Raw genomic sequence first — 27,973 nt, 5'->3', positions numbered from 1 at the left:
GAATTTATATTTATATAGTATTCACAGCTCACCAGGTTTTGAGACACTAATATTTTATACTGTTCTGAATTGCACGACCTTGTTGCAGGAGAGACAAAAGCGCGTGATCAGAGAGAAAAGGACATTGAAGAGTTAACCATTACCGCTCTCTTTGGGGAGATGGTGATGTAAACCCTAAACCATGTGACACTTTAATAAATAATACAGCCGACAGAAACAAACACACACTGTTCCATAGACAGGCGAACAAAACGAGATTCTCCAGATATATATATATATATATATATACATATTTTCCAGAACAATATTCCAGAAGAAAAAGAATAACAGATAGAGGGTCAGCGAGAGGATGTGTTGTCTGCCGGAGGAGCAGACTTTATGCGCGTTTGGCGACTCCGTGTGCGCGCACCAATGCGCTCTGATGCCGTTTGCGCACCGACTCCGCTGGATCGGGGACCAGCTGGAGAAACGATGGGCTGCAAACGATAAAAGCTCGGAGAATGGGAAAAGAAGCGGAGGGGAAAAAATAATCAGAAGCTTCCAAATAGTGTGCGCAGTCATTCACGTAACGCTTCTCGTGTTTTTAGTCAAAAAGCGACATCTGTAGGTGAGATGACGCTCTCCTGATCTGGAGAAACAGCAGCAACAGGTAAGAATGAACGGTGAGTGTATTAACATTAGACTTTATTTTCATGTGTGCAGTGGAATCCTAGCTCAAACTTTACATTACAGAGTCAATGGAAAACATATCGGCTATCATGGAAGTATAATTAAATACTGAATTTAATAAAAATTAAATAATGTGTAGAAGGGAAGATCCTACAGGAGAATCGGGGTTCCTTTCCTCTTTTTTTTTTTTTTTTTTTTTTTTTAAAAGAAACTTTGCTATATTAAATACACATAAAAATAAACCAAAAATGTGTAGCTACCATGACTTTTAAACCCATGACTTGTACCCATTTAAACTAAAAAAAATATTAAAATTAGATTTCATCTTATGAAATATTTTTCATATTATATTAAAAGTGGTCCCAACTTTTGTTTTGTTGTGATCAAAAAAATTGTCAGCCGTTTTTGTCAAAAATGTATTTAATAAAAAACTTTGTGCATGAAACATTTTTCTCACTGTTTCGAAAAAAACAGATAAAATGACATTTAAATATGCAAATTAGGTATACATTTATTAAATATGCACAATATTTCATAATACATCAAAAGTAGTATTTAGTCCAAAATGTCACTTTTGTTTTAATGTGATCAAAAAGATTTGGCTTGAAATAAGATAACCCATAAAATGCTAAATAAAAAAAAAAATCAACAACCATTCTGACAATTACCAGCCATATCATTTAAGATAAAAATAAAGGTCTCTACCTATTGCGATTCATGGAATATTACATGTATATTAGTAAAACTAAAAGAAAATGGCATTTGAAAGAATTCAACCAATGTACAGTAAGAGCTGAAGGTGTATATAATTATGATATACCTGTTGGCTTTAGTTTTTTTTTTTTTTTTTTTTTTTTGTAGTTTAAGTTGCAGAATATTGTGTAAAGTCGTATTTTTTCATTCTTCCAAAATTATCATTTATGCCTCTCCCTTAAGTAGGGCCTACAGCAGTTGATTTTTACTTATAAATATTAAGTATAAAAAGTGTTTGTATGTATATGTACAAATATGCCACTATCAAGATTTGACAGATGTGCAATGATATTTGACAGCTGAGTGTCTACTTAATTCCCATTTTTCTCCTCCATTAGATGAATCTTCAGATTCTCCTAGGATGATCTGCTCGAGCTTTAGCGGAGAGAAGAAGGTGCCGGAAGTCTCTGCACTACGTAGAAACTTGCCATGCAAACAGTGGGTCAATGTTTCTCATCAATGTAAATCACAACTGTTGCAGTAGTGTTGTAATGGAAACATGCAAACACAAACATCTGTGCTGTACATTACAAGCGTGCTGATCACTTTGATAACTTTTGATGACCTATTCTCCATCCCATAGTCTTTTTGATCACTGAAGCTCTACAAGCCGATGTCATGTGGTACACGTTTGTTTGGTAGAACTCTCAGTGTAGAAGGTCAGTGTAATCAAACCCAGTGGTGTCACCTGGGGAAAAAAAGAAAATAAATACAAATCTGATGTCATTGTCCCTTGGCATTGTAGGAAACTTTTTTTTTTTTTTTTTTTTTTTACCACTATGGCAATAGGAGCCTTGTCTCAACTTTGATGACCTTAGAGTTTTTCTTGTTGTTTTTTGCCAATGTTAGTAAAGGGGTGTTTTTTTTTTTTTTTTTTTTTTTGGATATGCAAAAGTTAAAAATAGTAAATTGTTAAAATAGGATTAAAGGGATAGTTCTATCATGATTTATTCACCTTCATGTTGTTCCAAACCTGTTTAACTTTCTGTCTTCCATGGAACACAAAAGAAGACGTTAAGCAGAATGTTATGGACTAACAGCCTCAGTCACCATTCACTTTCATTAATCTTTTGTCCATACAATGAAAGTGAAACATTTCCTTTTGTGTTCCATGAAAGAAAGAAACTCGTACCTGTTTGGAACAACATGAGGGTGAATAAATAATGACAGAATTTTCATTTTTGGGTGAATCATCCTTTTAAAGGGTCAATCTTCTGAGGAGAACTACCAAAAACACTGTTACCAAATCCTCTCCTCAGCATAATGCACTGTAACATTTAGTTATAAGCTACTGTACTGTATGTGACTATGCCATTCAATATCTGAGCTGTGATTTTGTTTGTTTGTTGTTTTTATGAGATATTCTTAATATTGTACTATTCTCTATGGAATGCATATTTATACTGTAAAAATATTTGAGGTGTTTTTGATGTTTACAAATTAAGACAAATCGTTTTTTAGAACTTTTTATCAAGGGCTTTTGGCTTGATTGTTTGTGTCAGTGTTAACAGAATTTTTTTCATGAATGGGATTTCATGCGAAATGTGAAAAAAAGGGCATGCTACTGATGTTTACATAAGCTACAATCTTTTATAGTTTACATTACTACCATGTGTTTTAAACAGGTTTTACCTCTGCTATTTTGATATTGTGAATTTTGTCACTTACCGAAATAAAAATAAAAAAAGCTTTAAATATATACCTAGATAAACTGTGAAGTCTTTTAGGAGTGATTATAAAATGGATAGTTCCAACTCTAAATTCTGATTAGCCACATTTGAAGTCGTTGTAAGCAGATACACACGCATCTGTGACCGCACATCAGTTGATTTCTATGTTAATGCGTAAAGTTGCCATGTTAACTGGCAATTGTGAACAGTATGCACTTACAATGGAAGTGAATGGGGCCAGTCCATAAATATTAAAATACACATGGTTTTACAAGAACGGCCACAATGCATAAACATTATACATGTTAACATGTTACATTGTAAGTGCCTTACGGTAACCACAATAAGATCAGGCTGAAGATCTCATGAACATTAGGGGACTGTGGCAACATTTTTACAAAACAAAATTATGTGCCTTATTACACGGGAAATGGGGGGGGGGGGGGTGTGAGGAAAAAGTGAGTGAAATGGTGTCGTAATCAGACGAGATTTTTAAGGTAAATATTAGATGGAGGTTTTAATGAGTAAAACGTACCTCCCTAACCTAAAACTTTAAACTTAACCTAACCAATAGTGATCAAAAATCAAATGAGGTAGACAAAAAACAGACATCCTTACCCTTAACCAACACCCAAACCTAACCAATAGTGTCCAAAAACAAAATGAGAAATGAAAAGCACAATTTCTGAAGCAACCACGTCATTTCGTGCCACTTATTTCTCACGTGTCAGCTTGCGTGTTTGGCTGGTCAGGTCTCAAACCGCAATCATCCGAGTCCAAAGTCCAACACTCTATGAGGTGAATAACCGCAGAAGCTATCACATTGGAATAAGTCTGTAAATGTAGGTTGGTCTGTAATACATGTATAAAATGTATCATTTTTCAAATAATGCATTACAATAAAAGTGCTTCGATATCATAACGTAGCAGTGTATGAGTAACAGAGGGAAAAATAAGTGTTTATAAAGATATAATCAGATTTTGTAGTCATGATTTGTGTGAAAGTGAATAAATTGCACAGTTGTTGAGGACATGTTTGTTCACGGTCGAACCACAGGCACAAGCACTCCTCACAGAACACATGCTTTGGAAAGAAAACATTGAAGTACAATAGGACGGGTGTGAAAATACTAAAAGATGAAAATTAATTTAAAAAATAATTTACTCGCCCTCATGTTGTTTCAAACCTGTATTACTTTCTTTCTTCTGTGGAACACAAAACGGGATTTTATGTAGAATATCCTGGTGACTTACATATATTGAAAGTAGAGCTGTCAAAGTTAATGCTTGCTGTCACATTTTTGTATTGTTAGCCTTTTAGCTTATAGCTGTTTTCCACTCCAGTGTTTGTTTCCACTCCAGCGATTGTTCCACTCCAACGTTTATAATTAAAAGATTAAAAGGAATCTACTCCTGCGTCTCCTCTATTCCTCTTCCTCTCCAAGACACCCACGTTACAGAAGGACTGACCTAACAAAAATACAGATAATCTTACCTGCTCTTCCAGACATCATCTTCTACTCCAGTGATCCCTATAATCCTGCTCTTCCACTCGTCCACTAGACCCTCACGAGCATCGAGCCCAACCTAATGGATCTACCACCTGCAGTAGCAATCCTCCTCCTAGAACAAGGAGGCCGTCCAATTGAGGATCACTTACGTGAGTTTCTCCATCTCGCTAATTTGGTGCACTATGATGACCACGCTCTGGTGAGTTTCTTCAGGGCTGGCCTGAGTAGTGCATTGAAGGAGCTGATGCCTCTGTGGGGACCTCACTGGACGATCTCCGACTACGTGAAGGTGGCTCTGCAACTTTGTGGCTCATCATTCACTGTGGGTTTGGAGGATGAGGACTTTGAATCTCCTCACACAACATCCTCCAACCTTCCACGGCCCCTGTCTCCACTCCTTCCACGGCCGCTGTCTCCGCACCTTCCATGTCCCCTATCCCCAAGGTAACTCCTCTCCATTTAATTTCCCAAAATATTTGTTTTGGGGGAGGGGGGCTCATCCTCTTCAGTTTCCAGTGGTCGATGCCCTACTGCAGTTAATGGTAGCGACCACGGTTAATGAGCCAGTGCCCATGCCTGCCACGGTTAACCAGTCAGTGCCCATGCCTGCCACGGTTAACGAGCCAGTGCCCAAGCCTGCCACAGTTAAAGAGCCAGTGCCTGTAGCCTCGACTGTCCCAGAGCCAGTGCCTGTAGCCTCGATCATCCCAGTGCCTGTAGCCTCGACCGACCCCATAACCACACTCTCTGCTGGCCGAAAGAGGAGGAGAAGGAAAAAGACTCTTCCCCAGTCTCTGCCCATGCTCATGACCATAGAGGTCGTTCCCCAGTCTCTGCCCATGTCCACGACCACGGAGGTCGTTCCCCAGTCTCTGCCAGTGCTCATGACCATGGAGGTCGTTCCCCAGTCCCTGTCAGTGCTCATGACCATGGAGGTCGTTCCCCAGTCTCTGCCCATGCTCACGACCACGGAGGTTGATCCCCAGTCTTGACCTGTACTCTATTCCACGGCTCTCAGCTCCAAGCCTTCCACGGCTCTCAGCCCTGAGCCTTCCACGGCTCTCAGCCCCGAGCCTCCCATGGCTCCGCCTTCCCTGGGCCCAGCTCCCATGACTCCGCCTTCCATGGCTCTGTCCCTCGAGCCTCCCACGGCTCCGCCTTCCATGGCTCTGTCCCTGGAGCCTCTCATGGCCCCGCCTTCCAAGGCTCCACCCTCGGACTCTTCCGCAGCCCCGCCCACTTCCCCAGAGCCTCCCCCTCCAGCAGTTCCACCTCCTGACCCATTCCTAGCCCTGTGGCTGCCTCCCAGGCCTCCTGACCCAGTCCCTGCCCTGTGGCCGCCTCCCAGGCCTCCAGATCCATTCCCAGCCCTGCAGCCGCCTCCCCAGGCCTCCAGGTCCATTCTCAGCCCTGAAGCCGCCCCCTAGGCCTCCTGATCATCATCTTTGGATCCTTCATCTTCTGCGTCTCCCTGCCCTCATCATTTGTTCTTGGGCGCCAGGAGTCTCCCTCATTCTTCTTCAAGGACTCTTATTTTGAAGTTTTCCCCCCGGACTCCATTTCCCAGGATTCACTGCCCTAATCACTTCTATCAGTTCTTCATCATCTGCACCTGACTTCTATTCCCTCATTAGTTTCTCAGTGTATAAATACCCTCTAGTTTTGTTAAGTCATGGTCAGTCCTTGAAGTGTTTCGTTATGAAGTGCTATGTTGTGAAGTGTCACGTTTTTGTATTGTTAGCCTGTTAGCCTGTTAGCCTTATAGTTTGTTTTCCACTCCAGTGTTTGTTTCCACTCCAGCGATTGTTCCACTCCAACGTTTATAATTAAAAGATTAAAAGGAATCTACTCCTGCGTCTCCTCTGTTCCTCTTCCTCTCCAAGACACCCACGTTAGAGCTTGCGAGAAAGCATTAGGTTCTGTCATTTTATTCAGCTCCATGTGAGTTCTAAACACTGGTTGGAGTATGGCGGAACCTTTGTGATGTGTCCGCCTGGGGTCATTACACTGACGCGCACACCACAAACACACACAACAGCGATTAACTGTCAATGATCACGTGATGGAGAAGGGGCCGCAACGCTATTTGATGTATAAAACAAGCTCAGATGGGACAGAAATCAAGTACTTTGCAGCCTCTGTAAGGTGCAATTTAGGTATGTCAAGTCACAAAAAAGCAGAATGAGATGTAGTCTGCTTGCCGGTGGCATTAACGCCCTGTTCATTCATTAATCATGAATGCAGTGCGGATCGCTACAGTCTGGTGGCTGATTAAAATTGTGGAGGATTAGAGTTTAAGAGATTTAATGGGGAGCTATGGGAATAGTTCTTTCAACTTTTCAATCTCCCACTTAAACTTTGGGAAATGTTTAATTAAACGTTTAATAATTTCTATCTTTATACTGTGGAAAGCTTTGTTTGAAAAATGTTATGTTAATAAAGCTTTTTTTTTTTTTTTTTCTAAAAAAGAAATACATGCATTTTGTCAGGAAAAGTATATAGAGTAAAATTTAAGCACTGTCAAAATCTGCAATTAATCACGATTAACTATGAAAAATTATGCGATTAATCGCAATTAACTATGAAAAATTATGCATTTAATCACAATTAACTATGAAAAATTATTAGATTAATCACGATTAACTATGAACAATTATTCAATTTATCGCAGTTAACTATGAAAAATTATGCAATTAATCATGATTACATTTATTTATTTCTTATTTATCCCCTTTTTCTCCCAATTCGGAATGCCCAATTCCCACTACTTAGTAGGTCCTCATGCTGGCGCAGTTACTCACCTCAATCCGGGTGGCGGAGGACAAGTCTTAGTTGCCTCCTCTTCTGAGACCGTCAATCCATGCATCTTATCACGTGGCTTGTTGTGCATGACACCATGGAGAATCCGCATGTGGAGCCTCATGCTACTCTCCATGATCCACGCACAACTCACCATGAGCCCCATTGAGAGCGAGAACCACTAATCGCGAAAACAAGTAGGTTACCCCATGTGATTCTACCCTCCCTAGGAACCGGGCCAATTTGGTTGCATAGGAGACCTGGCTGGAGTCACTCAGCATACCCTGGATTCGAACTCGCGACTCCAGGGGTGGTAGTCAGCGTCAATACTCGCTGAGCTACCCAGGCCCCCGGGCAGTATATTCTTAAAAAAATCCTAGTTTCTGTTCTACAGAAGAAATAAAGTAGTCATACAGTTTTGGAATGATGTGAGTGTGAGTAAATAATTTTGGTTAACTAACCTTTAAAGATGATGAGGTTTGAAGAAGATGAGGGTAAAGATTTGGGCAACAAATGTCTGATCCATGAATTGATCACATTCATGCCCTTTAATGGATTAGATTAAAGTGTTTGCTAAATGACTACTTACTTATTCAAGTTCAACATGACTGTTGTAGCAAATTAGCTTAAAAAGGGAATTATTTATAATTAATTATAACTGGTTATAATTAATAATAAATATTTAGATTAGATCTTAGAATTAACTGTAGCAGAGTCGATATTACAATTACTTGATCTGTCCGTCCACCGAGCAGACAATATAATTATTTATCAATTCTAGGAAGATTACTTTCCTGGCCAAGGAACGATAGCCTTCCTACTTATACAGTGCTAGCAGTAGTTTAGCATGTAGCAAGGAGCAACATTCAGTGACTTTGAATTGTGAGCGGAACACAGAGACAATCAATTGTGAATATAAGGGATTTAATAAATGAAACTATAACTAACATACAAACAAACTAAGCAAAACATACATATATAGAATGAAGAGAGAAAGAGAGCAAAGAAGGCAGTATTTCACATCAATTAACCACAACCTAAATGAGAATCATCAGAGGCACAATTCACCTTAAAAGGGGTTCAAACTTAAACGCGCATCTAATCAGTTGTAAATGGTTACTTGCATTGGTTTGTTGCTGAATAAGAGTCTTGATGCGGTAGACGAGGTTCTCGACGATTTCTTTAGGAGTGAGTTGAAGAAGTCCACAGGAAATCCACAAAGTTACTTGAAGGTAAACACTGCCAGAAGGTTAAACTCAAGAGGAGAGTTTTGGAGTGTGTTGGTCTCAAGAAGAAGAGTTTTGAGCGATGATTAGTCTGTGCTCTGGAGTTTTAATAGTTCATTGCCGCACCCATTTTGTGGGTGGAGTGGCCAATCAGAGGCATGCATTTTGAGCGGGAGAGACATCCTTTGTCTCCGTTTATGGCCCATTCGCATTTTATTGCTGATCTGGACCGCTAGTGCAGCTTTTAATTCAAAACATAGTAAGAATTGTTCGATGTATTTCACGATCACATGGTGTACATTATTGTGTGAGAAATAAAGAGAAGATCATTTTGATACCAAGAAGGTAACCTCCAGACGATATTAAAGCAGAGATACACTCATACACTTGAATATAGGCATTTAACGTCTAACTAATACAAGTAAAGGGTTTTAACTAAGTTAATATAATAGGGGAATATACATACAACACATGCATATAGCAGATACATTTATAACTGCTTACTATGGCCTAAATAGAGAAAATGTCTTTAGGTGTGTGTGTGACGTGTATTGGAATTACTGGAGACAGACAACTGCTCTGGTGCCTGGCACGGGGGGGGTCACCCCCCTTTCTGTGGAATGTGTTTGAAGCTTGATGGAGACACTTCAGAGGAGACCTGTTTTAGCATCCTTTTGATAGTGATAAAGACCATCTGCAATTTAGCAGCCATATAAATGTAAACGCGGAGGCCAGGTCAGTAATTTATATGCAAATGTCAAAAGGCTAAAAGGGTTTTTTTTTAAACAAAGTGTAATTAGCCATCACTGATCTTACACAGACGTTACACTGTTCATCATGAATGTAATCACAGCCAAAAAAGCTTCCTTAAAACAGTCATCTTTTATCAATGAATGATGTCTATTTTATGGGTTATTTTATGTGGTTTGGGGCTAAGAGGGTCGGTGGGTGCTTTGCATCTTCCTGTATGATTTATTAGTTGAAAGGTCTCTCACCTGACAGAGCTGGCTCTCTAAACTCCGCCTGGCAGATTGCGCACACATCCTCTCCCTCACTGCACTGCTGAGCACTGGCTCTCGTACCATAACTCTGTGAAACACATGTACACATGGTGTCAAGATGGTTAACCACTGCCTTGATGCGCAATTGCTCATGTTTACAAAACCATGACAGTCAGTGTACAACACAATGGTGCCAACACAGAACAAGACATAGTGACAGTATCTTTAAAAATGTTAATTTAAAGCGCTGCTTACATGACATGACTACACTCACCTGTGTGCTGCACAGAATGACAAAGGCTTTTCTAATGTCAGATATTCTTCCACACAGATCAAATGACTGAAATAGGACAAAATAACAATGAAAAATTTAATGGCACACACACACACACACACACACACGATCTAACCCTGAAATTAATCTAACTCTCATAAAACACATTTTTTTAATTATTGTACTGTATTTCATGAGGTTGGGGAGAAAAAAAACTTAAGTAAATTAAAAAGCTAGACATTTACCAAATATGACATCACCACTGTTCTGCATTCTAAAGATTATAATTTAAAAAAAATTCTTTAAGCTTATACTTGTAACATCACTAAAAAATATATACGCTGTAAAATGAATACAATGTAAATATTTTTCCAGATAATATTTTTTATAATTTCTTTAGTACAATGGCAATATAAAAGCTAATTATTTAATAAACACCATGCTGTCTTTATCAAATCTCACATACTAGTTTTCTCAAACAGTATAAATAGGTCTTACATAAAACATATATAGCTGCCTGTATATTTTAGGAAGGGGGTCCCTCGCAAGGGGATCATCTTATTTGGTGGTCTTTGGGATTAAAAAGCTTGACAACCCCTACTTTAGAGGACATTTGTTTTTCGTTAATTTTTCTGAGACCATACACTCTGTAAAATATTAAATATTCCTATAAAACTTTAACAAATTAAATGTTGCCCTCTCCTTATCTTCTCTTTTAAGATTTTGCTGAACATCTGTGAATTCATCCTCCATACCTTCAGCACTCATAAATCCCAATATAAAAATTTTACCACCACTGTACATCACTGTGGGTCCATCACTTTATCAGTATGGGCCTTAGCAAAGGATAAACAAGCTTTTTTTATGCTTTGGGTTCAGCAGTGCCTTCATGCATGGGTGACACTATGCATTCCACTTCTTTGCAGACTGTGTCTTACTGTGTGAGATGAAACAGTCACACCAGTATGGCTTCCCACAGCGTTTGCCAACTCTGAGGCGTGTACTTGCCAATTCTTTACAAAAATCGCTCTTCATGAGGTAAAAGCTTACAGCGACCGTCTGAACATTTCAGGAATCTTGTCACAAGTCCATCCTTTTTGAATTTCTGTGTCACTTTTGCTAGTGTGTTTTGACTCAGTAACAGTGATTTGCTAATACTCTTGTACCATTGTCGCTTTTTGTGCAATTAAATCTTTACTTGACAATTCTCTCCCATGTGGTCCATTTGTGGTCAGCATTGAGTCTGAGAGTGATTCAATGGGATAATTAAAACATTTACACTTTAACCAACTGTATGTCTATTTGAGTGTGAGGTCCAAAAGAATAATCTATTGATCAATGTCCCTCAACTAGCATCAGAAAACATTTTATTAAGTGCTATATTATAACTTTCAGGAGGGTGTACTCATTTTTGCAACATGGCCTTTTATCATTTTGATAAGGAAGTTCTTTTTTTCTTGTTTAGTATTGACATTTTTCATTAGTATCTGATAAACCAGAGTTGCTTAAACATGACATTCTAGATGAACACCAAATATGTCTTATTTGTAAAGAGAAAGAGCTGAATTTGTTAGGTTTCAGTGAGGGTGTACTCATTTATGCTGTGTACTGTAAATATTATATAAAATTATATATGATAAAATATTAATATAGTGGCACCACTTTTTATTTACAGTATATTTATTTACATTTTTAAAAATCATACCCCATTCTTCATCCTCCAGTACTAAATTCAAGTCTCTCTCCCATAACTTCTTAAGAGATGTTAAAACCCTGTCCCCTAGACTCTGAATTAGCCAGGAATAGTACGCTGAAGCCTCATGACCCTTTCCAAAAGCAGCAAGCACCATCTTAAGAGTGTCTGCCGCTTTAGGGGGCTGCATACTACACCCAAAGGTGGTACAAAGTAGATGGCGCAGAATTGAGATCTGGGAATCCCAAACCGCTGTATAATATTTTCAAAGGATCTCAATGCTCCATTTTCATACAGGTCACCCAGTGTAGCAACTCCCTTCTCAACCCATTCTGTCCAGCAGAAAGGGAACTTGTTAATGCACAATTTAGGGTTTAACCAAATACTTGCGGCAACGTTCAGGTAAATGTCCGAATTGAACATGCAGGAAACTTTTGTCCACATTAAATGCATGTGTGAGATAACAGGATGTGTCTTTACTTCTCTGGGCAGCTTGGTAGAAAGTCTTTACAATGGCAAGATAGGGGCAAGGACCTCCTGTTCAATAAAGAGCCAGGGAGGGGCTCTCTCAGGTGGAAGCGACCAATGTGGCAAATGTCTGAGACCAAAAGCATAATAGTAAAACAAAATCATGGGGAGAACTAACCCACCTTTGTCAATTGGCCTGTGTAACTTATTAAAACGCATCCGAGGACATTTATCATTCCAGATAAAGGATTTAGCTATACTATCAAATTGTTTAAAATAAAAGAGGGGAACTACAATGGGGAGAGACTGTAGTAGGTAGTTGAATTTTGGAATACAATTCATTTTTATAACATTAACCTTCCCAGTAATAGATAAATGTAGTGAAGCCCACCTGTCCACATCACTCGAAAACCTTTTTATTAGGGTCTAAATTAACTCTGACTAAATCACACAAATTTGCTGAGAATAAAATACCCAAATACGTAATGCCCTGTTTGGGCCACTGAAAGGCGCCCGGCTGAAAAGCCGTTACCGGGCAGTATGCTGTCAGAGCCAAAGCTTCAGATTAGACCAATTAACTCTGTATCCTGAGAATTTAGAAAAGGAATGAATAATACTGTGGAGGCAAGGCATAGATCTAGTAGAGTCGGAGACAAATAATAATATAACATCTACATAAAGCAAAAGCTTATGCGCCATACCTCCCGTCATCACCCCTGGAAAATCGTCCTCCTTTCTAATCGCGGTTGCTAATGGTTCCAGGGCAAGACAGAACAATAATTGGGAAAGAGGTCAACCCTGACGGGTGCCCCTATCCAGAGTAAAATAATCTGAAATTAATCCATTTCTTTGTACCGCCGCTGCCGGGTGTCTATAAAGTAACTTAATCCATCCAATAAAAGTATTCCCGAACCCATATATTTCCAAAATTGTAAAAAGATAATCCCATTCTTCAATATCAAACGCCTTTTCGGTGTCAAGTGAGATGGCAGCAACCAGAGTCTGATCATTTGCCACTGACCAAATGCCTAATGTTATCAGAAGAGCTGCGGCCCTGAATAAACCCCCCCGATCTATATGTGTAAGAGATGTCAGAACTTTACTTAATCGGTTAGCCAAAATGTTTTACAATATTTTAATGTCTAGCTGGATCAGGGAAATTGGACAGTAACTCTTACACTCGCTTGGATCTTTGTCCTTTTTAAGAATCAGACTGATCCGGGCTTGTGTCATGGTTGGCAGAAGCTTTCCATTCTTTAATGATTCCATAAAACTTCTAGCAAAAGTGGAGCCAGTTCTTTAGCATAAGATCTAAAAAATTCAGCGGCAAAACCGTCTGGCCCCGGAGCCTTGCCTATAGGCAAGGCCTTAATTACCTCGCCAAGCTCCTCCAATGTTATCTCAGAATCAAGAGAATTTTTTTGCTCCGTCGTCAGTTTAGAGAGTTCTAATGGTTCCACAAAGTTTCTAATATCTTCATCAGTAGACGAAGACGTGGAACTATAGAGATCAAGATAGAATTCCTTAAAAGCATTATTAATATCAATGGTCAAGGTAAAATTTCATCACCAGCAGATTTTACTGAGAGAATGGTAGAAAAAGACTCTCTCTGCTTTATATATTTGGCCAGAAGTTCTCCTGTTTGTCCCCGACTCAAAGTATGACTGTCTTACCCTGAATAGCCAAAACTCCACCTTCCGCGACAAAATAGTGTTATATCTATATTTCAATCGGATCAAATCTCTGAGGCCATCAGCCGACATTCGGTGCTTCAGCTCTGCCTCGGCACTTTTAATATTCCCTTCCAACTCCACGAGTTCTCGTGCTTTGGATTTCTTGATTAATGAGGCATACTGTATGATCCGACCCCTAAGAAACGCCTTAAGTGCCTCCCAAGCCACGCCCACAGAGGATACTGAGGACCAGATGGTCGCCATATAAACATTGATTTTGGCCTTTAACGTTTGTTGAAATTCAGGATTTTGCAAAAGGGATACATTAAAGTGCCAACTATATGATTTGTTTTTCTCCATATGTGGCAATACATCTAGACTCACCAGGGCGTGATCTGAGACTAAGATATTTCCAATTGAGCAATCAACAACAGATGAAATGAGGGACTTAGATATATATATATATATATAAAAAATCTATTCTAGAATCATTCTTATGGACTGATGAAAAAAAATGTATAGTCCCTACCAGATGGGTTCAAAAGTCTACAAATATCTGTAAGACCAAGATTTTTACACATCCTGTGAAGTGTCACTATTGCCCTAGGGGGCTTACACACTTTTGCTTCACTATGATCAAGGACTGAGTCCATCAAAAGATTAAAGTCTCCTCCCAATATTATATCATGAGGGGTGCCAGCAGCTTGCAACATCCCTTCAAGATCTATAAAAAAGCCCTGATCATCAGCGTTAGGTGCGTAAATATTAGCCAAAATCAACCATTGCCCCTGAATTCCTGCTAAAACAATAATGACTCTTCCTAATTTATCTTTACTCTGTTTGAGACATTTGAATTGTAGATGCTTATTTATCAATGTAATGACTCCCCTGCTCTTATTTGAGCCAGCACTGAAGAAAACATGTCCACCCCATATCTTCCCAAATTTTTCAGCTTCCTACAGGGAAAGATGCGTTTTTGAAGAAACACTATATCATATTTCTTACATTTAAGAAAATAAATAACCTTCCTTCTTTTTATGGGGTGCCCCAACCCATTCACATTACATGTGGAGAGAGACAATCCACTCATATTAACATTTGACATTTTGACATATTAGAAAAAATAGATTGTGTGTCAAAAATAAAATTATAACGACCACATTCCAACATTAGTGCAACAATCAAACCCCGAAAAAAAATAAAACAGAAAAAAGAAAAACGTGCGTATTAACCCCGTGCACGACAGTGCCAACCGGCGTCCATCCTTCTTAACTCAAACAGTCCATGTATGCCTACGAGAGCCCCCACGACAAAACAGGGTGTATCGAATCTCACCGGTTTATGGCACAAAAAGTATTAAAATTAACAAAGTGCGCAGAGCTCGCCATTCACACTTCCGAACCTCGCATGGCGCCATGCGACTCCCTAGATTACATTATGTTTCTTATGCTCTAAATGAAATGGAAATAACATTCCAAACCATGTAATAAATCAAAAAGACATGAAAGGCAATAACCTCAGCATCAGTTTCAAATAAGACAGAAATCAGATAAACTACCTTGCACAGACTGTAGATGATAATCAGTGTTGCCACCAGGAAGTAGCTGCTGGATGGATCTTCAACCATGTTGTACTTGTACCATAGCTGGATGGGAACCAAAGCTCTGAAGAGTTGACTCAGCTCCTCTATCAGCAGATAAAACTTCCCCTTTAAAGTCACACACAGATATAGATCTGAGCCCAAACCTCTCAGAGTTAGGCATTGATCTAGGTTCAGGGCCTCTGGCCCAACCAATTAAATCTATTCCTTGGAATATGAAAGCCTTGGGATACGACCATCAGAGATCGGCACTTCTTTGTTGGAAAGGTAGTCTACTAGAAAACTGAAGTGGCAGAGCAGGGCAGATAGCAGACATGATCCACAAAGGTTTCAAAAGATTGAAAGAGATTACATCTATCAAAAAAAAAAAAAAAAAAAAAAATCATATGAGAGTTTCTTTATGGCTTTTCTCTAACTGTTTTTGATAACGGTGGTGTGAGACACAGAATGTTTTTTATTCAAGTTAACCTGAATCAAAAATGCGATGAGTTAAATTTTTTTTTTTTTTTTTTTTGGATGCCCCTAAGATGAGACAATAAAAAAGTATGAAAAAAAAAAAAAAGAAACTTTATATATATATATATATATATATATATATATATATATATATATATATATATATATATATATATATATAAGAATTTTATAAATATACAGTGGCCTCAAAAAGTATTTGGACACTTAAGCCACACTTAAAAATGTGCGAATGTCATTGCATTAGACAAGAAAATATAAAAACATGCAACATCGGCAAACAAATGATGCTAGACGTCAAATCCAAAGGTGGTTGTACGATGTTCACTTGTTTACCCAACAGATGACACAAAAAAATGATGATACTGGAATTTTAGTTTGGACGATAGAATTCACAAAATGAAAAATTCTAAAAGACAGTTTTGAACTAGTTTGAAGCCAACATACAGAAGCACAGCTAGGGAAAATTAGAAAATTACATTTGGACTTTTGACTCAAAACCATTTACTGAGGATGAGTTTCATTCAACTTCCTAGTTCAGTAGTCAGTGCACTAGCCAGGTAGTCGCACATTCCTAAGCAGTCCCATTCTTAAAACTATTCCAGTGCACTGAAACATTTGCTCCCTAAAATTCCCAGAATGCACAGTAAAAACAAGTGAGCAATGGCTGCTCACAATATTTACTTACCAGAAATGTCGTCATGTCTTCTATAGTCTCTCAAGTCACTGGAGGACAACCGGATATATGAATTTCAAGTCAAAGCCTTATTTTCTATCCTTAAAAAGATTCTCTTTTTTTTTATATATTCATTTCTGCATGTTCTCATTCATAACAGCAATGTACTGTTTAATATCGACAACGAAGATGCACAATGGCATGTTACATATTAATGCCCTTGATAAATACTAGCTACGTTTTATTCCCCAACTATGTAATGTCATAGGTAACCAAATTGTCAGTGTCCCAGTGTTTCATGAATCAACACTCTTTCTAGTGTCCGAATTCATGTTCACAATATAATGATTCACAACGTAGGGAACAAGAGAGCTCGATGAGACAAAGCCTTTGTGACAACTTTGCAGTGTGACAATGGCCATTTTCTGCCACTACACTTTTAGAAAATAAAAAAGGTACCCATTAAAGGTACAAAGCCATCACAGGAGTGGTACCCATGTTTGGGTTACATATTTGTATTCTTAAAGGGTTTGTTCAGCCAAAAATGAAAATTATCTCATCATTAACTCACCCTCATGCCATCCCAGATGTGTATGACTTTCTTTCATCTGCTGAACACAAATGAAGATTATTAGAAAAATATTTCAGCTTTGTAGTTCCATATAATGTAAGTGAATGGGTGCCAAAAATTTGAAGCTCCAAAATACACAATAGGGCAATATAAAAGTACTCCAGACAACTCTGGTGATTAAATCCATATATTCAGCAGCGCGGTATGATAGGTGTGGGTGAGAAACAGATCAATATTTAAGTACTTTCACCTTCACTTTCTCATCTTCTGTTTTTGATGATTCACATTCTTCATGCATATCGCCCCCTACTGGGCAGGGAGGACAATTTCTGACAAAAAATGATTTAAATAGTGATCTGTTTCTCACCCACACCTGTCATATTGCTTTGGAAGTTATGGATTTAACCACTGGAGTCATATGGATAACTCTTATGCTCCCTTTATGTGGATTTTGGAGCTTCAAAATGTTTAATTCACTTGCATTCCGAGGACCTACAGAGCTGAAAAATTCTTCTAAAAATCTTCATTTGTGTTCTGCTGAAGAAACAGTCATACACATCTGGGATGCCAGGAGGGTGAGTACATTTTTGGGTGAACTATCCCTTTAAGGAGTCAAAAAATAACTTTATAATTTTTTTCCCAGAGGAACAAAACATATAAATGTACATTTAAAGGTACACAATAAGTCCTTAGGGTAAAATTATGTTCAGAGTTGTTAAAGATTGTACAAAGTTTGTTAGAGTGTTAAAAAATGTGGAGAGTCTTTTTGTTTTTTAAAAATTAATAATTTGATACTACTGTCATGATTCACTGTTGTTTGCCTTGTGTTTCTCCCCTGTCATCTGTTCCTCCCGGATTACACTTCCCATAATTCCCTGCCCTCATCACTGCCAGCTGTCCTTGATTGTCCTCACCTGTGTTTCATTAACTTATTAGTCTTTGTGTATATAGTGCCATAATTTCTGTCCAGTCCTTGTAAGTTGTTATGTGTTTTGACCTCCTGTGTAAGACCAGCGCCCATCGTGAATGTTTCCTTTGTTTCTGTGTTTTACCGTCGTGGATGTTTTCTTTGTTACTGTGTTTACCCCATTATTCTGTACTTTGTTTATTTCGTTAAATACTGTTTCGCCGCACCTAGATCCAGCTCTCGTGACTTCCTTCCTAACATTCCATCACACGTTACAACTACATATTTCCTTAATTTGAAACACCCATCATGTCAATAAGGTTTGTGGTATAAGGGTTGTTGAAATAGAAAGTTGTCCGGGATGGAAAAAAAGAGAGAAATCTGTAACAAATCCAGTGTAAACCACATATATTAAGTTCATTCATTTGACCTGAACAAAATGTGCTTTTTGTTTTACATATGAAAAAATGTAATTTATTTATTTATTTATTTTTTTACTTACAATCATGAGGGTTTAAAAAAGTCTTCTCTGTTTTGTCGTTTTTCTTGTCACATGACAACAAAATGGCTTGCTGTATATTGGTTATATCACCTGACTTCGATTTGATGGACAAAAGTATTCTAAATGATTACAATTTTAAAACAAAATTGTTTCCCTGCTTTATTTTATTTATTTATTTATTTGGAAATAATAATACATTATTTCTACTACGTAAGCCAAAATTCTTTTTTCAGGAATTTCAGTTTTTAATGAGACTTTTTTTCCCTGTCTCCAGACGGTTACACAAATGTAGACATATTTGACTTTAATCCCCAGAAGAATATCAAAATGACTTTTATTTAGAAATTGAAAACATGTATATTCAAGTTGTTTTGTGTGAATGTATTTTTGAATATCATTTTATTTTGTTCATTTAACATATCTGAGTGCACAATAACAGAACAAGCACAATAAATGTCTATAAAATGATGTAAAAAAGCATCTAAAAGTCAAAATGTGCATTCATTTCACTATGTAAGTTTTTCAACAGTGATGCCAACCCTTTAATAATGTATTTTTTAAAAGACATACACTCAGGCAAAGATGAGATGACAAAACTGAAACAAACTACATATCCGTCCTCAAGCCGAATTTGAACAAGATCCCAGTCGCATCTCATCTGTTCGTTCATTAACTGTGAACACCTTACCCTCAAGCTTTAAAGAGACTGTGACATGGGGAGGGGAAGGGGGGTTCTTCTGCTAAAATATGGCTTCAGTCCAATGCTCAGCACATTCATGGCAATTTCACTGCACAGTAGACAAAACTGGCAGAAACACAGTACACCTGCTACCCTACTAAAATGTAACAAGCTCGTCCTACCCAAAACCTAATCATAACATTACTAAAGTAGCAGGTGGCTGCAAAACTCTGATTTCAGTGTCAAAGGGCAACACTTGCAGATTTCATGCTAAGATACATCGTGCAGCTCTCTGCTATAAACCATGACTACACTGAGATCAAGCAACACAACGCAACTAGAATGTTTCTATTATAATCAACAAAGTTCTGAAGGAGAATCTCACAAAGAAATGCCTAGGTCACCCCAAAAAAGAAAAGAAAAAAATATATAAGAAATCATAACTTTTGTAACTTTTCACTTGCTAGCACACGTGTGCATTTTTCTTTAAAACGGCAATAATTTATATAAATAAAACCTTTCGTCCTAGGCTTGCCAAGGACATGTGAGTCTTGAAATGATGTTGACCACTGGTTGGTAACAATGACAATCTATAAATTAGTTACTATCGTGGTCTATTTGGCCAGAATTTGGCCTGCAGTTATAAAAACTTTACAACGTTTGACCTTATCAGATTAGCAATCATTGTGACTAATGTTAATGAACATTGCCTAACTTTTGTAACCTCATTTATTTATTTATTTCTAATAAGTCAAAACAACAGTATAAGATATGGCATTTACCTGCTCAGATGACATGTTTTTGGATATATTTTCCTTTCTTTCGTTATTTATTTGTCACTTCACTCTGATAAGATGTCCTGTATCAAGTGTACACCGGTTCCTTGAACCACATTCATCCGCGCCGAGGAGCAGAGCCGAAGCATGACAAACCAAAACAATGCTCTTCCGCAAGACACATGCAGTTTTATTTTTTAAATGCAAGAGGGCCAAAAGTTACATAGTGTAGCTTTAATTTGCAAAGCACTTGGACCTACTATTTGTATCAATAAATAAAGTTTATTACTATTGTTATTATTATTATTATTACTATTTACAAAGGACTGCCTTTATCTGAGTCAGTTATCGCTCACAACGATGTTGTGAAACTCCAAATGAATGTCTCAAGTTGTAATCACCCACATCAAGTGTTGACTGCCTGACTCGAGTCACGGAGCAGGATGCATAATGACTTGTTGGACTCCACCTGACAGCGATTAATCACCCTGTTGGGGAGCTTGCAAGCTAACTGACAGAGATCTGTAACCTCCGTACGCAAGCAATTCATCTTAGCCAGAGTCCCTGACTCCCTGCAATCCTGTACTCGCTCACACTTAGTGATTAGACAAACTTGAGCTGGAATCCATCCAGCTACTGAAAAGTTAGGCCAGCTGCGTCATGGGGGAGGGTGTATTTCCTCTTAGTCTTAACAGCTGTGTCCCTGACTTCAAAATAACAATCAAGAAAAAATTATCCTACATGAGAGGTCTATGAGGTGGGAGACGGTATTTAATTTAGCTAAAGGCAATATCTGATCAAAGCTGTTTTTTGTTGACAACACAAAACTGTGGCTTAGCAGTTACCACATATGCTCCACATTTATTGAGCTATGGTGCTCATATGGAAAACGCAGGTTCGTTTCCAGCCCTTGTTATGTAATGATCCCATCCCTCTGGCACTAAAAAAGCTTCTGGTCTTTGTCCCTATGTTTAAAAAGAGAAAAGAATTTGCCCAACGTGTCCATTGCACCATTTTTTTCAAACAAAAACACTTTAACGCACATCAGATCATAATTGCGACTTTCCGAGCTTGAAGGAAGGAATTTCCCAGGAGGGCTTCAGTACCTTATTTCTCTTATTCTGACAATCTCAAGGCTAGGGCATACTTCGCTTTTCTGCATGACGTTATGTTTCGTGAATGGTTTAGCGCTCTAGCCTTTCAAATATATGTTGTATATCTATCTATCTATCTATCTATCTATCTATCTATATAAAAATATTTTGACTACTTTAGTATTTATGCTATACTTATGATTGCAAGCTGACATGGACATATTAAACACATACACACTAGGACTGCTCTGTGATACTTTTTAGCACAGTCAACAGCAGGCACATTTGCAGACGACGACATGTAGCGGCCTGCAAAAAACTGGAGTATACTTTGGCTTTCAGAACATGCTCCTACGAAATGGTGGACAAGTCAAAAGAAATGACATTAAAAATGTACTTAGATTTCATTCATTATTAAAAAAGTATACATTTTAGTTTAATCTAATTTAAAAAACACAATTTTACCAAATTTTTGTGTGTGCCATGTATTTTCATGCATATTAGCATATTGTGCATTGTTAGCTTAGCAACAAGCTAACGTCAAACTCTGCGAGATGTGAGTCATACATCCTGTGTGCTACACATACAGCATTTTTGTGGCACACATATTTGCTGCCTATAAAGTCACTTAAAGGGTTTCAATTAAGATGCTGCCTATGGAGTTGCACACCAGAAACATTTATTTGCATCCATCTGCGTTGTTTTTCAGTTGTTTTCCTTTAAACATGCGCTAGACAGATGTCTTTAATTGTTGCGCCGCTTGTCGTCGATTTATCCTTGTCTCATGCAGGAGCAGTGCGTTTTAGACACCGTGTCAAGTTAAAAAGAACTTCGAACACATCTCAGACACCTGCGTTCTGTTACATTCATTGCACTGCATCTCACTTTTTTGGCGCAAGAATGCATTTGTTCTGAATGGCCCCCAAGTAGGCATTAGACAGCAAGGTAGCTGCTCACTTTGGAACAGAGCTACAGTATTGACTCTATGGCTCCTTGAATTTCCAATCTTTATACAGTATGGGTGTGCTGTTATACTGACATGTATGTATGCAAGTGTATGTGTTGTGTCTTTGTAGATGTGGAGATTCTGGGCATGGAAAGTCAGCGGAAAGCCTGACACACTGACCATGACATCATTGCCTGTAAGAGTGCCACCTGGGCATGATACAAGAGGTGGAAAGTGTGTGTGTTTGTGTGTGTGTGTTTGGTCTAAAGGGTTGGGTATGGAAATAATTAGGGGTTGAAGCTAATAGCTGGAAGTGTACGTGGGGAGGAACCACAGTAGGTTCCTGGAAGAAAACTTCTGAGGAAGATAAACCGTGTGTAAGCCTTGCAGGTTTAAAGGCAAAGTGTGTGTATTTGATTCAAACAGATACGTATGATGCCTTGGCTCCTGTATTTGATTCAGCCCGATATTGGACAGAGTGTTGTGTTTACAAAGTGGCTTCTGTTCTAATAGACTAAGCTGAAGCAACACTCTGACTCCAGTGAATGTGTGATTGTGTAAGCGTGTGTGCATGTGTGCATGTGTATGTGTTCCACTGAGAGATGACCTCATCCTAGCCCCAGTGGGCCAGTGAGCTCACACGCTGCCTTCCAAGCAGGCCGGGTGACATGGCACACTATTTTGTTTTTTCTCCTTATTAGGTTTTAATTGCCAGTTAAACCCAGTTTGAACTGGTGCCTTGGAATTGACTGGAGTTACCAGGGATTTCCTCCAAGCTCATAGTATCTCATTACACTAGAACCCTAAAATGTGAAGACCGCATGTGAGTCGATACAGATAGATCAGAAACATACAGAAGAATCAAACATTCCCTTTGGACATTTACCAAGACAACAACAATATGTTCCACATAAATGCTTGCTTTTTTGCACCTGTTCTGCTTTTTTACATTCACCAAACCACTATCACATCCATGAAACACATCAGCATAATATGAATATGAATAAAGTTTTGTATACAATGTCTTTTGGTTTGTTTGACTAGATTATTTTGAGGGATTGGCAATCTAATGACACTCTATGGACCGTGTGTTATGCAAATTAGATAGTGGGTATAAATTGCTGCATTTTGGTTGGTTGAATTTTATAAATGCACTTACATTAATTCTTCTGTTAAAACTCATGTATTATTTGAGCTGTAAAGTTGTTTAAATAAGCATTTTTACAGTAATTTTAGGGTTTGATGACATTACATTATCATGGTAATGAAGCTGGAAAATTGGGCATAACTTTACACAGAAAAGGTTAGTAAGTGATTTTATCACACTAAAATCATGTGTACACGCATACTGTTTATATCTTGTGGCTATACTGTTGAAAAAGTGAGTATTTTAACGTTAAAAAATTGGCCCCCATTCACTTCCATTGTAAGTGCCTCACTGTAACCCAGATTTCTGCTTTTTTTAAATAAAAGGTGGGGCAAGTCTAAATAAATTTTTGTGGTAATCAATATTATGCCACAAATGCTGTCGATTGAGCTTAACTTGTATTGAACCCGGAATATTCGATTTTGTGGGTGAAATATGTTTTCATGAGATTCACCATTTTAACACAACATATGTCATATATGACATTTTTACTGTAGTAGTCAAAAATCAAAGCGGTTGATGTTTGGCTTTTCCAAAATAAGGCTGACGGGGTAAAAATAATCTTATTATAATATTTATTTAATATATAATTTTATAACATAATTTTAAAACATTTATTTACGATATATTAGGAAAAAATAACAAAAGAAACGTAAAACAAAATGTAAAAGTTGGTTCTAAAATTAATAATGAAAAAGGATGGGAAACTAAATACTCACAAATGCTGATATACGCAAACAGAAAATGGTAGATCACTCTGCAAAATGACAAAATGGCATAAGTTCTGAAATTCTGAAATTAGAAAAATGTTCAAATGAATAACCCTGAAAAGTAAATGACCCTAAGAGGAACAAACAAGATAGCATAAAAAGAATGACTGTTTGATGCATGTAATCATAGTTACTAATGAATGTCAATGTTCCTGTTGTGTAGTTCTTCTGCACTGAAAGTATAGTACAGATACACAATGTTGCCTGCTAGAAAGATCATAATCCAGAGGGTAGTAAACACGGACCTCTCCTCCTGAAAAATACACACATGCACAATGAAACAAACACAGGTGTTGCAAAGATAACTTTCTAAAACCATATTAGTGCAACGTAAACAATGAGTCAGAGCTATGGTGTAGCGGTTAGTGCACATTGGTACTCATCAGTGGCGGACTGGGAAGAAAATTCGGCCCAGGATTTTACATAGAAACTGGCCCAATAGTTATGGCCAGTCCGCCACTGGTACTCATTTGAGAGTTTGAATAGGGCCTGAGTCTAGTCCCAGTTCCATACCACATGCTCTCCCTGTAATCACCTGTCCTTCTCTACTGTCTCAATCAATAAAAGTGGCAAAAAGTCCCATAATAAAATATAAATCAACGATGCTGTGTGATTTTGCAAATCTTACCCACAGTGCAACATGACACTTCAAAGTTGAATTAGCAAAGGCAAAAGTGCTGATCATTCCGATGCAAAAAGCAATTCCTGTGAAATGCAGAGAGAATCATTTTTCTTCATGTTGCATTTGAATCATCTGCTGAAAGGACACTGTACTGTTGTAATCAAGTTCAATATTATAATGATCTTTGTGCCATCATATTAAAAACAACCTTTTGCAATGGTTTGTGTCATTACAGTGCATATCACAACATGTATACACCACAAAACAAGCAAAATTTCAGTGACAACAGCTGTGATTTTGACTGCTCAGGCTGCATATTTTATTTTATAATAAAGGCAGCTCATAATCTATGTTGTTGAGCGCTGGAGCCTACCGAGCTTGTGCTGAAAGCAGACTTTAGTGAGAATAATGAGGATAAATGGGAATCATATCTGCAGCCATGTGACCACAGCTTTGAGCTCAGAAAGAGCAGGAGCTGGTGTAGAGGCAACATCGCCTAAGAGGACAACATCACAACAACCATATGAAACCTTACAGGCTTTACAATAAATGTTTCACTATGATAAGTAACTATTATCATAAAATGCAATAGTTTGCAATTTTAACTTCTTGCCATTTTTCCGTGCAATATCCATCACTGTCTGAGATATTCTGTGGTTACGCTACTAAAAAGCAGAGAAAATTATTATATTATGAACATTTCAGGGACAGTCCTTCTGAGAGTAATGATTATAATTAGTCAAGTTGTCATGCATTTTGGACACACAGAAGTTCTAACCTCCATCACCTCTGCTCCAGTGTCTCTCAGCTGAAGTGGCCGCGTGCAGGAGAGAGGAGCGATGCTGGCCCGAGTGATGATGATGGTGGTAACGATGATGATGATGGTGCTGAGGAGGGCGAGAAAGGTAAGGCTGGCTCTTCATCCGGTGAGAGCCTTCATCCCTTGACGAGGACGCCATCTGGATGAAGACGTCCGGGGGAGAACCCAGAACAAGCCCTGCAGCCTGGAAGGGAGCTGAGGACACATTCCCAGCAGAGACCCCCACCAGACCAGAGAAGAGCTGCTGTGGGTATGTAGGGGAGTCTGGCTTCAGACATCAAACAGCCCTCCTTCATCAAGACTGCTCTCTGATCCGAGAGTTTGACTTCTATTCCTGCATAAACAAACAGTGTTTGTTAGTGCTGAGAAATTCCCAAACTCCAGGCCCAATCCCAAATCAAGATTCACTTTAAGAACTCCTGCCCAGCTGAAAAGACCCGCATGGTCTTGGCTAGTTTACACTAGTTTGGTGCTGGTCTAGCTAGAGGACCAGCACAGCGTGGGTGGTGAAGTTTAGAAAGCCAGCAGGGGACAACAGCACACCAGCATCCAAAACACAACATACACTGGCGACCAGATTCAAGTCGGGTGAGAATAAAATCAGTACTGTGAATCTAATCATATATGCCTATGACAATAAGAGTTAAGTCAAACCTTTCAGGTGGCATGCCCTCTGTGTTGCTGCTGTGGCATCTCTGCATTGCACCTGCTTTTTCCCCAGGAGCTCCAAAAGAGTGGAAAAGCAGGATGTCAGATGCAAATAAGAAACACTTTTATCCCTGCCCTTGTTCAATGCATGCTTCCTGAAACCCCCTTTGTGAAATTGCTCACAGCATACTGCAACATTACCAGTGAAATTATTTGGAAACTAACTAAATTAATGTTTCTCATGATCTTACATTTTTGTAATATATTACTTGTAAACTAAAATAAATTGTGTCCATGTACAAATTCTTGACAAAAATAATATTATTAATTTATTTAATTTTTAAATTGATGACTGAATAGTAAAGGAAAAGCAGCAAAGTAGTGGCCAGCATATACAGTGCATTCAGAAAGTATTCAGACCCCTTCATTTTTTTCACATTTTGTAATGTTGCAGCCTTACGCTAAAATGCTTTAAATTATTATTTTTTCACATCAGTCGACACTCCATACCCCATAATGACAAAGCAAAAACCAGCTTTTTGATAACTTTGCAAAATTGAGACCCTTTGTTATGACACTTGAAATTTAGCTCAGGTGCATCCCATTTCTCTGGATCATCTATGAGATGTGCCACCTTTCCACCTGTGGCAAATTCAATTGATTGGACATGATTTGGAAAGGCACACACCTGTCTATATAAGGTCTCACAGCTGAAAATGCATATCAGAGCAAAAACCAAGTCATGAGGTCAAAGGAACTGCCTGCAGAGCTCAGAGACAGGATTGTATCGAGGCACAGATCTGGGGAAGGCTACAAACAAATTTCAGCTGCATTGAAGGTTCGCAAGAGCACAGTGTCCTGCATAATTCTTAAATGGAAGAAGTTTGGAACAACCAGGACTCTTCCTAGAGCTGGCCGCCCGGCCAAACTGAGCAATCGGGGGAGAAGGGCCTTGGTGAGAGAGGTAACAAGAACCCGATGGTCACTCTAGTAGTCATGAGCTCCAGAGATCATGTGTGGAGATGGGAGAAACGTGCAGGACAACTTTCACTGCAACACTCCACCGATCTGGGCTTTATGGCAGAGTGGCCAGACAGAAGCCTCTCCTCAGTGCAAAAAAGCACTTAAAGGACTCTCAGACTGTGAGAAATAATATTCTCTGGTCTGATGAAACGAAGATTGAACTGTTTGGCCTCAATTCCAAGCGTCATGTCTGGAGGAAACCAGGCACCTCTCATCGCCTGCGCAATACCATCCCAACGGTGAAGCATGGTGGTAGCATCATGCTGTGGGGGTGTTTCAGCGGCAGGGACAGGGGGACTGGTGAGGGTTGAAGGAAAGCTGAACGCAGAAAAATACAGAGATATCTTTAATGAAAACCTGGTCCAGAGCACTCAGGACCTCAGTCTGGGCTGAAGGTTCACCATCCAACACGACAATGATCCTAAGCACACAGCCAAGCAACACAAGGGTGGCTTAGGGACAACTCTGTGAATGTCCTTGAGTGGCCCAGCCAGAACCCGGACTTGAACCCAATCGAACATCTCTGGAGAGACTTGAAATGGCTGTCCACTGATGGTCCCCATCCAACCTGACAGAGCTTGAGAGGATCTGCAGAGAAGAATGGTAGAAAATCCCCAAATCCAGTTGCAACAAACATAGAACAGGATTCATTACTTCCACACTATAAATTCATGAGACGCAACTGGCTATCAGACATATAGAGCTACACATAAGCTACACATATGTATTTTCTCAGGCACTTTTTGAGTCTAAATAGACACACAATTTACATGATTTCAGCAGTATACCCAAATTTCAATAGCCAAATCATGTTTTAAACTTGCTATAGTTTATTCCACATTGCTTCTTCATCAAATAGCAATGTCAAATGTAAATTAAGGCAATCACTGAATCACCAGCACCACAATAAGTATGTGTACACGCATATGAAATACTGGTACATGCATATGCTAATTCACCATTGTCACGCAGAAAATCATT

The 27,973-nt window shown here is 38.6% G+C and overlaps 1 protein-coding gene and 1 pseudogene across 1 annotated transcript; one reads left to right on the top strand and one right to left on the bottom strand.

Moving 5' to 3' along the window:
- Positions 1-1,497: 1,497 nt before the first annotated feature.
- Positions 1,498-26,034, bottom strand: LOC127439779 (RING finger and transmembrane domain-containing protein 2-like; annotated as a pseudogene).
- On the top strand, positions 4,048-6,934 carry LOC127438017 (uncharacterized). The gene is made up of 2 exons (XM_051693236.1): positions 4,048-5,421; positions 5,461-6,934. Exons 1-2 carry the CDS (start codon positions 4,939-4,941, stop codon positions 5,593-5,595), a joined length of 618 nt encoding a protein of 205 aa, XP_051549196.1. The 5' UTR covers positions 4,048-4,938; the 3' UTR covers positions 5,596-6,934.
- Positions 26,035-27,973: the final 1,939 nt, after the last annotated feature.

The sequence above is a fragment of the Myxocyprinus asiaticus genome, chromosome 4 (genome assembly GCF_019703515.2).
Source record: "Myxocyprinus asiaticus isolate MX2 ecotype Aquarium Trade chromosome 4, UBuf_Myxa_2, whole genome shotgun sequence".
In the NCBI taxonomy this organism is placed as follows: domain Eukaryota; kingdom Metazoa; phylum Chordata; class Actinopteri; order Cypriniformes; family Catostomidae; genus Myxocyprinus; species Myxocyprinus asiaticus.
Note: the sequence above shows the minus strand (reverse complement) of the source record. Positions and strands in the feature narration are given on the sequence as shown.